Source organism: Xyrauchen texanus, chromosome 44 (genome assembly GCF_025860055.1).
Source record: "Xyrauchen texanus isolate HMW12.3.18 chromosome 44, RBS_HiC_50CHRs, whole genome shotgun sequence".
In the NCBI taxonomy this organism is placed as follows: Eukaryota; Metazoa; Chordata; class Actinopteri; order Cypriniformes; family Catostomidae; genus Xyrauchen; species Xyrauchen texanus.
Window position 1 is genome coordinate 6854369 of NC_068319.1, and position 18823 is coordinate 6873191.

Here is an 18823-nt window from a genome sequence, read left to right on the forward strand (position 1 = left end):
TCTTCATGGAACTATAAAACATTCTCTATCAGGCTCCAAAATCCTTTTAGGTCCTGACCCTTGACACAAACAGAATCATCAAAGACAAAGGGAAACATTGGACAATGCATTTGCAACATGGGAGGCCCAAAGGTCATAATAACAGGGCAAACTACTTAGCCTTAATACATTTTATTTGACCTATAAGTTGTTTGTTTTGAATGATGAGCTCCATTACTTGCATGGCCTGAAGTCAAAAAGCACAAAGATCAAACATTATTTGGTATGGACCATTTCAGAAATCAGCTCTATTGGGCTGTCAGTGTGTAACAAGCACAATTCGAGTAGACACCTGCATAATAATGACCTGCTATACAACACCAAATGTAAATTAAACCAGCAATTAGTGGCACAGTGTTTATTTTTCCAAGCTCTTTTGCCTAGCTTCATCCTGACCCTGAGATTTTGCAAGTACTGAGGTGCTTCGTCAAAAACAAAAAGGTTGATTGGGTATGTGAATTATACAATGACTTTCAGGTGGTTTGTTGTCTTTAAAAGGTATTTTTATTGGTAATGTTTGAGCCTCAATTTGTTGAGGGTTGTCTTGTACAACCTGACTTGTCATTTGGAGCCCTTAGCAGTAAGACAATGATCAACAAATTTGTTTCGTGTGTTGAACTGAACAGAAAACAATCACAACAAAGCAACAAGAAATTATAATTTTCTATAACTAATTGTTTTTTTCTGCCTTAAATGACCCAATGCTGCATGCTGAGATTGACGTTATTAAACCATAAACAAAGCACTTGAAAGAGATACGCACAGAAAAAGACCTGACAGTATGAGAAATGTTTAGCATTTTTGCCGATGGGCATTTCATAAGAATGCATGCCTTAAGTGGAAAACATAATATGAGACATGGCATCACCAGCTAGTGCCATTAGTGCAAACTGAAAAATCTAAAATTGGTCTGCACATTAACAGAATAACACAAAGGAAGAGCGTGTAATTTTGCAAGCATGTCTTAAATTAATTGCACATCATTTACTGCATCCATTCAATTGACTATAGAGGCACAGTCTCCAATTTACATTAGGCTATGCATTATTTAATTATTCCATTATTAGAGAAAAGTATCTCTGGAACTTGGGTGCAAAATGGACTATTAAAATATCTCCTATTCACATCTCATAGTTGTTTTTTTAAAAATACAGAATATATGCACATATTAATCTGTAGCATTTCCCATATGCATCATTTGAATGCAATTACTGTAATATGTTTAGCACTACCGAGCTCTCTCACTTTTTGATTGTGTTAGGTTTTGTCTATGTCCCCTTAATTTATAAGCATCCTACAGAATGTTCCCAAAATGAATATGATTTGCATTTATTTTTTAACACAATACTTTACTACAGCTTTACAACCTGTTCCCACGAAGAAGGCAGACAGGAAGGTGTCTCTGTTTTGGGTGGATTAAAATTAATTGACTACAATGTTGACGAGATATATATATATATATATATATATATATATATATATATATATATATATATATATATATATATATATATATATATATATATATATATAATAGTAATGCAATCTAAACCCAATGCTACTGTATATGTGGACCTTGGACTTGTTAAATAGTGCTTGTATTTGCATAAGCAGTTTCTATTTGTCCTTTTATTCTATTTACAGACAGACAGACAGACAGACAGATTAGATATATAGATAGATAGACAGATAGATAGATAGATAGACAGAGAGATAGATAGACAGACAGATAGATAGATAGACAGACAGACAGACAGATAGATAGATAGATATATAGATAGATAGATAGATAGATAGATAGATAGATAGATAGATAGATAGATAGATAGATAGATAGATAGATAGATAGATAGATAGATAGATCTAATTATATACAGACACTTTGTGAAAAAGATTGTCAAGAAATACATCATTGGACCTGGGGGGGCAGATAACTTGCCATTATTTCTGCCATTTAAATGAAATATTTTGCAGTATAAATCAATTGACATTTATCATTGTAATTGAATAAATGTGACTTTGGCCTTTAATTGAGATTTATTTGATCTTGTTCCAGTGGCTTCTATTTGCTCAAGCCAATTACAGTCCAGCTGTCCTACAGCTGTTTGCCTGGCAGCAGCAGATATGCATTTTGTGGTTGGTAATAGCACTTGCCATACCTGTTTGAAATGGAACAATGTGTATTATTCTTTATTTTCTGGCAGATTATTCCTTGGGAGATGTTGAAGGGCGATGGATCATTTTGAATACGTCAAACCGGGGCTTATTTGTCAGTTCTCTTGTTAGAAATTGCATCTCTGTGAAAATGCACTTTCATCTCCCCTCATTACAAACACACATCAATTTTGCTCTTTTGTGACCATAGCTTCCAGTTATCCACATCTTTTTGAGTGTATATGTTATCTATCTATCTATCTATCTATCTATCTATCTATCTCTCTCTCTCTCTCTCTCTCTCTCTCTCTCTGTCTGTCTGTCTGTCTGTCTGTCTGTCTGTCTGTCTGTCTGTCCTGGATGCTTCTTATCAAAATGCATATAAAAGATCCCCCTAGATAACTGAAATCCTTTTAATGATATCCATTAAACCGCCTTTTTGAATGTTACTATGGCAAATTATCACATTCTTGTATAAGCGTAAAATGAAATTAATGTACTTATTGTCTGCTGTCTAAATGCCACATGTCTTTTATTAAGCATGTATGTCATGCGCTCAGCACGCAAGGAAATAACAACAGTACACATTCAGTTTAAGTTGATTTTCTACAGTGTTTGGCTATCCTCTGCAGAGCTGTTGTCTCTGGAGAAGCTTCAGGGCTGATTTTCCTTTCTCTTCTTCCAATGTGAATCTTTCCATTGGGAAAGTCAGCGTGGGTGATATTCATCACACTGAAAAGCCTTGTATTTGTTAAGATCTGCAAGACTACATTTTTACATCCAGTCAGTAATGAGCATTAGAGCATGGAGTGAATGTGAATGAGCGTACATGCATTCATGCACATTTTCAGACACTATTTTGTTGAAAATACATTTTGACCAGTAGTTCACTTTGACATGCTAAAATCTCCTGATTGAAGAATGATGCTTTGTTTTTTCCAGTGTTCCATCCAATGCAAGGGCTTTTGAAAGGCAAACTGTTCTAAAAATCAGTCAATGTGAAGTTGTGACTCATGGTTATTTGTGTTTCAGCCACTAATGTGTTCAGAACAGTGACAGAAGACGTAAATGGGGGGCATTCAGACTTCTGCATCATGTGATTCATGGTTGATTCATTTCAATTTGAAATCAAAATTGACCTTATTTACTTTCTTAATACTCATCTTAGTGTGAACGATTCTTTGGCATGCATGATATTCCAAAGAAAACAATGTTTGTACTGGTAATCAAAATTTAACAAAATGTAATATATTGCTTTGCCTGAGAAAATGCCTGTTATGGAGACCACTTTCCACATATATATATATATATATATATATATATATATATATATATATATATATATATGTATATATATACATATATATATTTAATGTCCTGTTTCACTCTGAGATATGTCATACAACAGAAGTAAAATTGGTTGAGAATGTCATTTTTAAACTTAAATGCTCTCGGTCTCTCTCTTGCTCTGTCTCTCACATACAAAACAGATTTGTATTATATCGGTTTTCATTCACTAGATCTGATGTCTTAAGGTTAGTGATTATTAAAGTTGGAGTTGGAGGGTTAAATATTGATAGAATGATCTTGAACTGTTGGCCCTTTCATTAAATCACAAGCTAGCGCTTGAGGGAATGATATTGAAGACTAGAGAACTGTCCCTGCCTGAGTAATAGATAATCACACTGCAACCTATGATCTGCTATCATTATAGGACCAGGATGTGGTCTCAAATATCAGCAATACCTTTAAACGCATACCTGGGGTCTTTAGTGACCCGGGACATCAGTCTAATCCCCTATACCTCATCCATTTTTTATTTGTACCCACACTTCTTAAGTATTCCTCAATATTTCTCTTATAAATAGTGTCTCACACACACACACACACACACACACACACAAAAGCCGAAATTGCCAAAACTATTTTTTATTTTTTTTATAACTTTTATAAAGTCCCGAAGTGTATGGGGTGATTATAGACCCTAGGTATATAATAGTGTCGGATTTAAAAAAATATATATTTTTATGATTATTTCATATCTATATAAGTTTACTATCACAGGATATCTATTTATTTGTTTATTACAAGACAAATGAGTACTATTATACAAATGACTGTTATGTCATATTGATTTTCTATGCAACAAATGTGAATTACTGTATCACCATATTCGTGTACACATACATATATACATGCTAGTTCTTCCTCATGGTGGCACTGTTGTTTCAGTGATTGACTTAATGTACAATTGACTGCTATACAACAATAAACAACAATGAAATAAACTATAGCAAGTACAACACATGAATAGTATGATATGACAAATATCATTTGGATGTATTTCTGAAATTAGATAAATTGTGCGTCTATTTTGACTCTATAATTGCCTGAGAAAATACATACGTGTAGCTTTTGTAGCTAATATGTTATGTGTAGGTCAGTATGTTGAATATGTCAATATGTTTGATAGGCAGTGTGAAAGTAATTAATCTTGTTTTTTTTTGTGCATGATGTGTTGTTTCTTCAGGTGTTGCGATGAGAAGATCTTCAGGGGCGGACTGGGAAGAGAAATTGGCCCTGGATTTGATTAGTTGCCCAAGAGTTGTTTAGCAGGGGTGTTGGGGGGTCTACCCTGTACATTATGTCAAGTATGTTATAGGGTAGACAAAGCAGTGAAAACATATTTTAAAATAGTACAGACATTGGCTTTACTCACCCAAAGAGATGCTCCAAAGTGCGGTTAGACACATCGGCTGCAAGCCACCACAACGCGATAAGGTTGAAAGTTTCACGCAATACGGGACACTTGAGCATTTTGGGTGCTTCAATTAAGGATGTGAGTCCTCTTCAAGAGTCTCACTCTCAGACCCTTTTTTTGCTTCAAAGCAGGGCACTTAGCCTTCAATTTGGGACATTAGGTGTAGGATTAAATACGAGGCATCTGATTTTTGAAAGGTGTGTTTCTTTAAGGAACACTATATTATAACCTTGCTTCTTTTTATGGGGTGCCCCAACCATTCACATTCCATTTGGAGAGAGAAAATCTACTCAAATTAACATTTGCATTTTTACATATTAGAAAAAAATTGATTGTGTCAAAAACTTCCCCAGTACCAAACAAACAGAAAAAATAAAAATGTACACATACAGCGGTCAAGTGAATGTTCAGTGAATGAGTCCCACTTGGCTGCAACGCAAGCACCACACAAAGTCTTACTCATTCCATTGACTTTATAAAGGACAATGCTTGTTGGGGACAAGTAAATACTTTGCGGCCAACCTTAGCATCTATTATCAATTTAGCCGGGAACAAAAGGCCTGCAAAAGGACCTTCCATTGATGTAAGAGTTTCTTGCATTCCTTCAACCAATCACGTTTCTCTCTTGTTGAATTCGCAAAGTCTGGGAACAAGAAAATGTTGTGGTTCTTCCATGAAAGCCTTCCTTTACTCCTCGCGTAACACAAGCTCTTTATCGGATGATCTCAGAAATTTGCCCAGAATTGATCGGGGCCAGTCTCCCTCAGATTGCTGAGCCGGAACCCTGTGAGCTCGCTTGATTTCCAGCTTATGGCCTGTTATATCGAGCAGACTCGGAAAGAGCCCATCCAGAAATTCCACATTGCTTGATCGCTAGTGGATTAGTAGCTAATTCCCTCTCCAATGACTCCAGATAATCGATCCGTTTCTCAACATTCCCCACTCTTGTAACCAACTCAGTGAATTTCGTCTCCATGGCAGTGATCGATCGACGTATTACAGCAAGATCCTCCAAGTCAGCACCGACCTTTGTTAGCATTACTGGCAAATTCGACAGTTGACATTGAATCTCTTTCACCTCACTGGCCATATTCAGTTCCTGGTCCGAGGCCTGCTGCTCAGGGGCTTCAGCTTGAGCACTTAAGTGTCTTTTAATTTCTCCCAGAGCCTGAGGATTTTGAATTCTTTGACATATTTTCTTCAAAGAACAGTTATGGAACAGGGTGTATAGAATCGCACCAGTTTATGACACAAGAAGTTGCAAAGTGCGCAGAGCTTGCCGCTCACACGCCCGAACCTCGCATGGTGCCACGCGACCCCCATATCATCTTACTTTAAAAACGTCATTATTTTGAAAGCTGAGCTATTGTCCCATTTCAAATTTTTTTTGTTAATTTAGTAGCATCGTTTATTCCTAGTTATTTATATCCAAAAACAGTTATTCCTTTAACACTGATAATAAGGTTAGCATAAGTGTGTTCACTGAAATTTTCAGACCTCACTAATTTTTTTGGGTGCTATTTTAGGTGCTGGTCCAAGCTTATAATATCATATTCGGGTCTAGCAGGGTTCGAAATCTGGTGTTATCTATTATGCTGTTTGTATTTTCTTGTGATTCAACTCTTGGCCTATTTAAATTGCAGTAATGTCTGAGACTCTCTTATGAAGTTTGAGGTGTCGCATATGCTTGCTCATGATTAATGCTAATAGTATATCTTTGCCTTTCTTATTTAAGTGCATATATAATCCAATACATCTGAGATTTTAGGGATATAAACATTACGCCTGGGCATGACACAAATTAATTCAAACGTTAAGACTATTTATACTTGACATTTTTCCCCCACTCTTGCAATTCTTGATAACACACAGGAATATGATTCCATTATGAATAGTGGAACTATAATGGGTTAGGCTTTCCATTTTTTTCCTCTTCTCTCTGCTTCATGTCATCCCTTGTACTTGTAATATTGCAATTTTTTGGTATAGCCTATATGTATTGTTTTATTATTTGTTATATGTTATGTATATTACAAAGTATGAACACAAACTATGGGCTACTTTTACAGCATTTATTAATCTTAGCTATTTCAACATATAGTAATACATTTTTAAAATAAAAAGTTGCATATGTTCACATTAGTTAATGCACTATGAACTAACAATGAAAAATTGTATTTGAGTTAACTAACATTAACAAAGATTACTAAATGCTGTACAAATGTATTATTCATTGATACCTAATGCGTTATCTAATGTTTATGAATGGAATCTTATTGTAAAATGTTATTCATATTATGTATGAGTATTCCAGCATATTGCATAGTGTGCAATATACACTGACCACTTTTTTAGTATGCTATTTAGAATATTAAACATGTCACATCATGTTCTTCTTCATCAGATAGATGAATAAATAGTATTAGGATATTAGGCCCCTCTGTGTGAACTTCCTGTGAAAGCTAGAGATGAACACATGAACACACACACACACACACACACAATATTTCTTCATTTAAACTACATTTTCATTATGATTGACAGTATTGAAATCAAGCTTCCAAATTGTCAGATTTTTGGATCTCATTTAGAAATGAACAGAACTATCCTTAATATGCACATTTCAGACTGAAGTATACATGAGGCAAAAAACCCCTTTTAAAAGGCCAGCATTCTGATGCAGTTCTGACCTTTTGTGAGATTGCAGTTAATTGCAATTCTGTCATCATTTGAATAGTATTATAGAATGTTACCGTGTGGTTGTCTCTATGTGTACATGACAATGAAACTTGCATTGAGAGAAGACCAATTAAACAGGCTCATTTGACCTGATAAAAAGTTGCATTAACTGAATGAATGTGAAGATACGGTCTACACAGTTTAACACTGTTTTGTGTTTGTTTACTCCCTCAAATCCATCCTCGAATCCATTTCTCCACATAGCCCTGCAATTTGACAAAGTGCTCAAAGTGCAATATTTTGTGCAGTACATGCATTCATTTATTCAGTGTTTTTTACATCAGTTTTCTGTCAAACTTTTACTCATAACAGTCAAGATCATAAAAGAGAGGTAAAGCCAGATCATAGTGCTGTGATGGAAAGATCAATAGAAATTTGTAACACTAGAGATAGTCCAATGCATGAAATTTAAATCCAAACACCAATATCCCAACCCAAACACTCAGACATGATTTCTTTGACTTGTTTGACCTTATTTGCATGTTTACAATGCAAAAGAAGTAACATTGTGCTCTCTTTGCTTGTTGTTTAAGTGTTGAAATTTAAGCAAAGCGGTACAAGACTGCCAGTAAAATGTCTGTTTCGTACATTCCACTCCAAGCTGATCCACTCCAGAATGTGCAGATTAAAACTCTGCATAGCATTTGGAATTGTATCAAGACAAGGTTAAATTATTTTCCCCCCAAGGTCCACTTATGATGTTAGTAGGGATTTTATGACCATTTCCCACCCTTCATCTGAGCGGCAGAATAAATAATTTTATGCTACTCTGCCTTTAAGACTCTAATGTAAACAATCTCTTTGCAAGTGAAATGAGAGTGCTTACTCCTGAACTGATGATTCACTGTTTGGTCCAATATATTTTTTAAAAGTTAACCATTCAACAGTGTCTTTGCAACATCTTTGCAAATGCATTAGATTTTGGGCTGTGCAATATGGACAAAAAATACACATATATCACAATATTTTGATAGATATTGCGAATTTGGCAAATGTTTTGACTTACACTCAAAAATAAATTTCAGTGTTCAAAAATGTACTTTGCATAAATGATAGAAGATGGTTATTTGTATTTGCAGAGTGGCAGGTGCTACACACAGCCAGAACAGTGTATGCTTGTCCCACATTTCATTAGAATGGTGCATTCACGTCATGTTCGAATTAACGTAATTAAGTCCTCGTACTGAGATATTGATTCTGTGACTACAATATGTCTGTCACGATTATTAAATCTGGCTGATGATTCATTGTCAAACACATAATTGTGATTATGATGATTAATTGTCATTTTTAGGGCTTTCACGATTAATTGTCATATAAATTGTCATATTTCTTAAGGTGCATGTGTGCTTCAAACACCTTAGAAAGTGAGTTTTACATATTTAACTTTAAATATGTAAATCAAATTATAAAATAGGGATATAGGATTTCCTTTTAAAGCTTTAAAATAAAAAGAATGAAAATAATGCTTAAATACTTAAAATGTGTCCCTATTTTTGGTCAACTTTAGTTTTGGTCAATTTTACATTTACATTGTTGTTTTTGGAACTCATATATTTATATTGGTTTTTTTTAAAATATTTTTTTATTATGTTATATTATATTATATAACAGTATATTTTGAACAGTAAAATACTTCTGTCCTAAATTCTTCACTTTCACACGTTATATTAATGCTCTTTGAGTAAACCCACGAGCCCTTATTTCTCATGAAATTTGTTTAATAATTTTATCACTCCACAGAAATGAGTAAGGGGCCATTTACATGACGTTTTCAACTAAAAACTGACATTTTATAAGCATTTTGGCTGTTAGTTTACACGACAACAGATTTTGGGGCCTGAAAACGCAAACTTTTTTGTGAAATTTGTGAAAACGATGACGTCTTGTGCATGCGTATCACATGTTCAGTCTATAGGCATGAACTTTGAGAACTTCGTCCTTACCTCCAGGGCAAACAGAGATCACCAGTTTAGTCCTTAAAAATGTGGCATGCTTTATAGTCCAGGGTCACTTGTAGTAATAAAGCAACCTCATTTTGCTCAAAATTGCTCAGTAGTGGTGAGCAGTATATGGCAAAGAGAGAGCAGGTCAGTCAAGAGCAGAGAGTCAATCATAAAGTTTATTGTCTTTTCTTAGGAGAAGCAGCACCAAGCGTTTCTGACAGAGTGTCAGAATGAGGCTGGAAAATGATCATGTTTTAAAAATATATGACTGTTTTTTGTGCAAAAACTTTACTGATGTTATAAGTGAACCTCAAAGAACATAAAAATAATAAAAAAGTCATGTCATGGCCCCTTTAATTGTAGAGGCCGCTGCTTTTGGTTCTTTTGACATAACTCCATGAGTTCTTCCTCATTATATGACTCATTTAAAAAAAAAAAAATGTCCTTGTCATTTGGTTTGAAGTTGAGAAGGCACAGTTCCTATGTAACAATCTTTACTGTCTCTCTTTGTTCTTTATATCAGTTTTCTATTCTGCTGCGTACTTTAAAGATTTTACACACGTTCTGAATGTAATGAAGTCAGGGTCCACTTGACTCCTTTGATAGGCATTAATGCTAGGGTACAGTTAAGTCCCTTTGAAAACCACAGATGCCGTTTCCTGTCATCACTGACCCTGTGGGTGGAACACAATTATACTCTCATTAGACATTTGAACTGGGAAAGAACACACAGTGATTATGTATACCCTTGTACATGTCTTTGTACTATAGTGTGTTGTTTACACACAAATCTTTTTTTTTTTTCTTTTTCTTTTTTTACCAAAGCACAATCTTCAGAATTTAGAGATTTACGAGGTAACTTTTCTCAGATGTGTTTATATCTGCAGTGTCTCAAAATACTCTCTGCAGTCAGCATCATTACTTGATGCACGCACATTAGAAAGATGTCTAATCCCCTCTGGCATAAGAGGCATGTTATTGATTAAAGCATCAACAAATTGAACCATAATTCTGACCCAGGCCAATCAAAATCTGTATGTCAAAAGATTCTGCTCTGTCTGTCTTGTTCTGCTCATGTTATATTTTTCATCCCATTTACATTTATTTTAATGGTTATTAGTGGTGCTTGACAAGGCAAGCATATTGTGGAGGAGTTTCCACCGTTTTGTTTTCTCAACTTTTCTTCTTACTTCATAACATTTGCTACTTTTGTTTAATTGTGTGCATGCCATTGATTCAAGAGGAAATGAATGCTTCAGAGTGTTAAAATGTGAAACGAGAAAACAGACCACATTTACCACCCATATGGAATTGGTACGCGTGAGAATCTCTCTTATATGGCATTCTCAGATAAAAACTTCATTGTTTTCAATAAAACGATTGCTAGGACGTTCTGGGTGGTAGCTAGATGGCAAAGTCAAAAGAGCACATGCCAAGGATCTATAATATTCTTGCCTTGGGTCCCTCCTTCAATGCAAGTTTATGGATTTTATAGAAAAATCATGAAAGTCAAAAATCGTAAGTCTAATCAAATGTAATAGCTAACATTTTGTCAACAAACCATATGATTTGAGATATTACTCATGTCTGTAGCACAAATCTTTAATATGTATGGTTAAGGGTTTGTTGTAATCCCTAACCCTAAAGCCAGTACAGTATACTTTGCTTTTTTGTGTACTTTGTTTTTTACGTACCAGCACTCAGAAACCGAAGTATACATTGGTCTTTAGTATGAGCATTTGTAATATAATGCTTTCCTTGCTAATAATACAGGCTTTCAAGACCAAAATGGACAATTTAGTTTTTGCTCTTACCTTTAAACCGTCTCGGCAACACTGATCTGTGTCACAGTTGAGCTATTGTGAGGCTGAGATTCTAAATATTCTTTCTCTTGGAAAACTGTACATTTGTTTGAACTCATGTTTGAAGTTTGCACCATTGTTGGGTCTTCATGACCTGAGCAATCCATTCTTACAGAACCGTTGCTTTGGATGCACATGGCAATCGTCTGTAGGTGTTTGTGTAAGGCACTGCGATTCAGTCGTTTGAGTTTTTTCAAGCCTAGAAGATTCTGGAAGGCAGTACGATACTCTGGACTGTGGCAGTAGATAACTGGGTTCAGGCCTGAATTAGCATAGCCAAGCCAATTTAACAGAAGGAACACGTACTGTGGGGGAACCTCACGCTTGAAGACCTTAATGATATTGAAGATGAAAAAAGGTAACCAACAAAGAATAAAGAGACCCATAATAATTCCCAGCGTCTTGAGTGCCTTGTGTTCCTTGAGAACATGCTTTGATGATCTACGGCTGTAACTCTGAACCTTGTCAGCCTCTGGAAGTGGACTTTCACAAGACTGACCAATTGTATGTTGTGTTTCAGAGACTTGTTCACTTTTACTCAGAAAACGAATTTTTTCTCTATCGATGAGTCTCAGCTGTCTGGTCGCAATGGCAAATACCTTCCCATACACAAAGACCATGATTAATAATGGGATGTAGAAGGACACCACAGAGGAGAAGATGGCGTAGGTCTTACTGGTAATGAAATCGCAGCAATTTTGGTCAGAGTAACATGCTTTTGCATCAACATCTTCAGTTTCGCGAGAATGATGATTCATGATTGGCACAAAGGAAACCAGGGACGACACCATCCACACCGTGATTACAATATATCTGGCTCTACGCTTGCCCAGGAGAATCTGGTGCTTCAGGGGCCTCGTCACTGCAATGTAACGTTCAACGGCAATGGCGCACAGTGTCTCGATGCTGGCTGTGACGCAGAGCACATCTACGGATGTCCACAGATCACAAAGAGTCTTACTCAGTAGCCATTTTCCGGTCACCACCATGCTGATGCCCAAGGGCTGGACCACACAGCCCATGATGAGATCTGCACATGCCAGAGAGGTGATAAAGACATTGGTGGTGGTGTGGAGCTGAGGAGTGCGAGCAATAGCCACGATGACCAGCAGGTTTCCCATTACCGTGAAGAAGATAACCAGTGCAAGAGAAAGAACGAGCAGTGGCTTTGCATTGGACATCAGGCTGGTGCTGTTGGTGTACATCCTCAGTAGATTGATCCTGGCTTGGTCCAACTTAAGCTGCAAATGGAGAAATCAGAATGTCCAGGGATGAATTCAGAATGTCCTTTGCATACTGGATAAATGTCTTAATTGAAGTTATAGTACCTGTAAAAGAGAATTCTCAGTTGATTTCACATCAAAGAACAAAGGTCGAACATGGATGATTTCCACCTTCAACAATAAGGAGGTATTTGTGACTCAATCATTTCCAATGTTAAGTTGACATAGGCTTTACAAATATGAGTTATCACTACATAAAAACTTGCATACTGCAGGTCTGTAGGACGGTAAGTCTACTAGCTGGGCAGGACTTTAATTGTCTTCATGCCGTAGGAGGAGCATTTGTTGGGTAGGAGAACAAGCTTGTTGATATTCAATAAAGACTTACACTACCAGGCAAAATTTGTACACACTTGACTGAAATAACTTGAGTGATCTTAGAAACGTTTCGATCTAATGGCTTGTGAAAATATAATCAAAATAACAAAGTGGTAAAAAAAATCATACCAAATCCAAAACATTTTTACTATCTCCTTCAACCACCGGCACCTTTTGCAGTGACTTAAACATAACAATAAAAATTATAATAATAATTGAAAAAATAAACCATGGCCGCTAGAAAATCTCATATTTTTTTATTCAACTAGCGGCTTCAACAGCGATTATCAAGAACATTATTTGATTTTCTGTGCTTTCAGAATTTGGACATTAACGTTATTACCATCTGCTGGTGAAATCTCCAAACTGCAAATGCAGGAACTGAATCTGGCCTTAGGAAAATAGCAGTGGCACTTTGTGCCACTTCATTTACATACATTACACCCATAGATTGCATGCCTACACCAACAGTAGTGCAAACACTCCCACCCACGCCCAGTTGCGCTTTGCACTGGCACGGAAATTTTGCTTAGAATTAGCGATCTCACAAAAATTGGATAAGATGTTGCGCATTGTTGTTGCTCGTAGCGCTGCACTTTGATCACCCTTGATCCTAATTTAGTAAAGGCATACTTAAAGGAATATTCTGGGTTCAATACAAATAATCTCAATCGACAGCATTTGTGGAATAATATTGATTACCACCAAAAAATATTTGACTTGCAAATCTACTAACAATGAAAGTGAATGGGGCCAAACCATTAACATTAAAATACTCACTATTTCAAAATGATTGCCATAAGACATAAACAATATTCATGTTAACATGATTTTAGTGTGATAAAATCACTTCCTAAACTTTTCTGTGTAAAATTATAGTACTATCCGATTTCACAACTTCCTTGTTATGATGATGTAATGTCAACAAACCCTAAACCCCTAAAATGACTGTAAATAATAAGATTTTAAAAACTTTTAAACAGCTTTTAACAGAAGATTTAATGTAAGGGCTTTAATATAATGATACGCTTTACATTTCTGCCTTTAAACCCTCCAACAAATGTGCCCATTAACTTCCAGTGTTAGTGCCTCACGGTGACCTAGATTTTAGCTTCTTCTTTTTTTAAGAAAGGAGGGATGAGTCAAAATTATACTTGTGGTAATCAATATTGTCACAAATGATTTTTACTCCTGATATTTGTAGCTATTTTCATTATCGTTACTGTTATTTTGTGAGCCCTACTGTGCATATTCTATCAGGGTTGTTTCAATGTCATAAGTCTTAATAAGTCATAAGCAATATAACTTCACAAAAACAATGCTACTGCTGCTTTCTCATAAAATTTGTCATTCATGGCTTTATAATGCAATAAAGCAGTTTAGGCAAACTTACCCAGAAAGTTACTTCCTCTTATATCCCAAATCATCCAGAATAATATATGCTCGTTATTGTTGTGATAAGATGTTCGTTATCTTCCTGTGCCATACACAAATGCTTTTGACCCATCTGTGCAACAATTCTTTGCACCTTCCCACGCTTGTAAATATCTTTGTGAACAGAGTGTTCAAAAGGATGCAGGACAAAATGTGGTCTGCGGCGAGCAACTTTTTTCTACCCATGTCAGCTTATGTGGTTTCAATGAACTGGCGGAACTTCTTGTCTTTATTTTAAAAACCTCTGTAACTACATGGTGAATCAGAACAGCCCTTTTCAAAAACATAAAATGAACTTACGTAAGTGTTTTGCACTATTGTATGGCATCATTTTTATATCACCAAAACTTGAATTTAAAAAAGCCTCCGAATTCATGATCTTGAAAAATGACTGGGTGTAATTTGATGTTATTGAAAAATTTGGCTGTTCATTTTTTATATTTGTAAATATTTTGTGTGATTTCACATAAAAAAATCAGGTCGTGAAATTCAGGTCTCAATATTTAGGTTGTTGGATACGGGTTGAAAAATTCAAGGATGACATCCGGGAATGCAAGGCGGTGGAAACAGCTAAAAATATATATATATAAACTCATAAAAAGAAAAAAAAGAAACGTTCTCAATTTCAACTGCTTGAAAGTTTGACAACTTTATTTTCAGCAAATTTAACATGTGTAAATATATGAACATAAAATTATTCAACAACTAATGCCGAGTTTACACTATGCGATTTGTGGCCCGATTTTCAGTCGCTGACATTTTTGAGGAGATCGCCAACAAAAGCCCGATATCATCACATCAGCAAATCATAGCTCGCTCCCGTAAGCGACGAACGCAATGTGTGAATTATCAAAGAGTGATAATTCAGGTGTTGTTACACGTGGTCTGCCACTGTGAGGACGATCAGCTGCCCTTACTGTCTCCCTTTAGAGCTGTCTTAGGCGTCTCACAGAACGGACATTGCAATTTATTGCCCTCGCCACATCTGCAGTCCTCATGCCTCCATGCAGCATGCCTAAGGCATGTTCACGCAGATGAGCAGGGACCATAGGCATTTTCTTTTGGTGTTTTTCAGAGTCAGTAGAAAGGTCTCTTTAGTGTCCTAAGTTTTTAGAACTGTGACATCGTATGTAAGCTCTTAGTGTCTTAACAACCGTTCCACAGGTGCATGTTCATTCATTTTTTGTGGTTAATTGAACAAGCATGGAAAACATTGTTTAAACCCTTTACAATAAAGAAGTTATTTGGATTTTTACAAAATTATCTTTAAAATACAGTGTCCTGAAAAGGGACATTTCTTTTTTTGCTGAGTTTATATACAGCATATATACCAAGGGCGTAGCAGTCCCCCGGACTCTTTAAAAAGTTGATTTTTGTCCCCCGCACCTTTACAAGCTAAACTGTTCATTTCTACAAAGTTGTTTAACAGTCTAATTTATCCTTGTTTTTTATCTGCATTGATGTTGATCTAAATGAATAATCTATAGATGAGGAACATACAAACGAGAGTCTTGATTGGCAGCATTAGGTGAAATGCACTGCGGAAAAAACCAAATGACAATCCTTCTTTTAAGCACACATTGTAAGTGGAGTTTATTTCTTAAGTATGCTTTTTACATTATGTTTGTGAGATATTAGTTTGATCGGTTGTTTTTGCCAATTCAAGCAGATTACTAGATCTGTGTTAAATATGTAAAGCTATTTTTAACATCAGCTCCTGTTTTTTACCTCCATGTTGGTGTGCAGTCGACAAACTGTATGAAAAAAGACAGATCTGCTGTGTTCTTAGAACACAGGCATTTTACTGAAGTGAATACATACATAGACACGCTTAAATGAAAACGTACAGACATAATTCAAACTCCTTATAATTATTATAAGATTATTATTGTTGTCTTTTGATAAAAGTCATGCTCAGCAGCTCACAAACTATAGGGAATTATAGATTTGCTTTGTTCTTATAATGCATAAAACCTCCACTAAAGTCTCTTTGTAGGTCAGTAAACATACACATTTTATCGTTGATCGTTGATTCAATGATTAACTAATTTCACACAAGACACTCATTTGAAACCACCTTCTGGCATCACCAGAAATTAATCATTATGTCACTGAATCATTAAATTTATCTGAACAAATGTTGTTGAACGTAACCAAAACACTTGAGCCACTTGGATACATACAGAGTAAAAGATTATATTGTACACATGCACAATTGTCATTATTGTAATTGAGTAAATAATTTATTCAGGACCAGCTTGTGCTCAGTCTTTTATTGTCATGTGTCAAGTGCTCCATAAGATGCCCTTTCTTTTTGCAGATAATTTTGCAAAAGTTTGCTATACTTAAAATACTACAACTATTAAAAGTAAATAATACATGTTAATATAATATTATATCATGCTTATACATTAGTGTAATATATGAATACTGCACTGTATGTGTTGGGGTTTGTGCGAGCCACCTACTGACAGCTGTGCCCCCCTTTAAAATGACTGCTGCACCCTTGATATATATATACTGTATATATTTGTGTGTGTGCTATTTCACAATTTTTCATAATGTTTAGTACAACTGTTACATCTCAACAGTGAAGTTTGGGTGTGGCATGGAGCTTAGAGACTGTGTGCATATGTAACCAGCCCAATCTGTATAGACAGACTCTTTAATAGGACCAGGTTATGGGAAAATATATCCATTTAAGGCACTATCCCTTTAAGGCAAAACTAAGCTATTAAATCTGACATAAAAACAGACTGTAGTGAGGATAGTCAGGGACACAGAGCATTTACTGTCGTAGTTGGTGTGTAACATTCGTTCCAACATTCTCAGAATGCTGTATGCCACTCAGGCAGAATACAAATGAAGACTCTGTTGGCAGCAAACAACTTAGAACATACTCAGAATTATTGCTAATTAGCCGTTCATGTAATACCACAAAGTTGAGATTTTTTCAACCCCACTTTACCATCATTTAAAGACTTGCTCCCTATCAATTTTGTTGGTGGATTGCCTTCTATTGCATGACCTTTATCAAGCAACAATAAAAGCCCTTGATTTATATAAGCCAGAGTTAAAAATTGCTGACCATGTCAGTCCATTTGTGTACTATAAAACCTTTGAAAATCAACAACATACAGGCCTAGACAATTTACTATAAAACACAAATCTATCACTTAGTATTAAGATAAACATGGTTAGATAAAAAATTTCAATTCAATTCCACTCTTGAGACTGAAATGTACAACGTACACACGGATTTGTTGGCTGATATTATGTGTGTTATAGAAACTTTCCACGAAAATGGTACAATTTGTCTCATTCATTTTTTAAAGCAATAGCACAACTCCCATATTCTTTAGACAGAGAATTCTTAAATATATTATATAAACTAAGTTGCTAGTTTTAAATAAATGTCTGCATCCCTTTCTTCCCTTTAAAATGGTGATTTTGGCCTGCCCCATCTCAGCTTCTCAACTGTATGGGGTTAGTTCACAAAACACCTACTCACCCTCATGCCATCCCTGATGTGTATAACTTTCTTTCTTATGCTGAACATAAAGAATTTTAGAAAAATATCTCAGCTCTTTAGACACATACAATACAAGTGAATGGTGATCAGGCCTTTGAAGCTCCAAAAATTAGATAAAGTCAGCATAAATATAATCCTGTGGTTTAATCAATTTCTTCAAGAGCGATACAGTTGGTTTTGTGTGAGAACAGAGCAAAACATTTTTCACTGTGCATCTTGACAGCAGTCTCCTTGGGGATCAAGATTTCAAGCTTTAACTTCTCCCATAGTGCCATCTATCGCTATGCGCGTGCGCCAAGTGTAATCGAGCTTGAAATCATGATCATGCCTTGAGACTGCAATGGCAAGATGTACAGTGAAAAAGTACTTACATTTTGGTCTGTTCTCACTCAGAACCAACTGGATTGCTTCAGAAAACATTGATTAAACTACTTGAGTCTATGTTTATGCTGAGCTTATCTCCTTTTTTGGAGCTTTAAAGGCCTGATCATCATCCACTTTTTGTATAGACCTTATTCTCACCCTTTGTTTATTTTTAATGGGAATGTCAACGAGGACAGACTCTTCAATGGCACGCATGGTATAAAGCTGTAAAAAGCTCCTATATCACATCTGATTTTCCACAACTCATGTTGTCAGAAGGTTTTTGTCTAATGAATGTTCTTGAAAAGGTGTTTTTTTTTTCTATATTTTGGATCGTTCTGTGGACAAAACATTGGAAAAACCTATTTTTTTGCCTGGGTAGCTCAGCAAGT

At 35.7% G+C, this 18823-nt stretch overlaps 1 protein-coding gene across 2 annotated transcripts; it reads right to left on the reverse strand.

Annotated features, from left to right (window-relative positions):
* Window positions 1-9395: 9395 nt before the first annotated feature.
* On the reverse strand, window positions 9396-14649 carry adrb3b (adrenoceptor beta 3b). Of its 2 annotated transcripts, XM_052117793.1 has the most exons (4): window positions 14496-14649; window positions 12830-12895; window positions 11454-12742; window positions 9396-10313 (listed from the first exon to the last, which is right to left on the reverse strand). In XM_052117793.1, the coding sequence occupies exon 3, from the start codon at window positions 12704-12706 to the stop codon at window positions 11456-11458; it is 1251 nt and encodes a 416-aa protein (XP_051973753.1). In that variant the 5' UTR covers window positions 12707-12742; window positions 12830-12895; window positions 14496-14649; the 3' UTR covers window positions 9396-10313; window positions 11454-11455. The 2 variants fall into 2 exon arrangements, with proteins under 2 accessions (XP_051973753.1, XP_051973752.1); XM_052117792.1 differs by lacking the exon at window positions 12830-12895 and having other exon boundaries at window positions 11454-12829.
* Between the last annotated feature and the right edge of the window lie 4174 nt (window positions 14650-18823).

Bases quoted from the DNA above. Each gene is read 5' to 3' on its own strand.
- adrb3b (XM_052117792.1), bottom strand. From the start codon at position 12,706: ATGTACACCAACAGCACCAGCCTGATGTCCAATGCAAAGCCACTGCTC.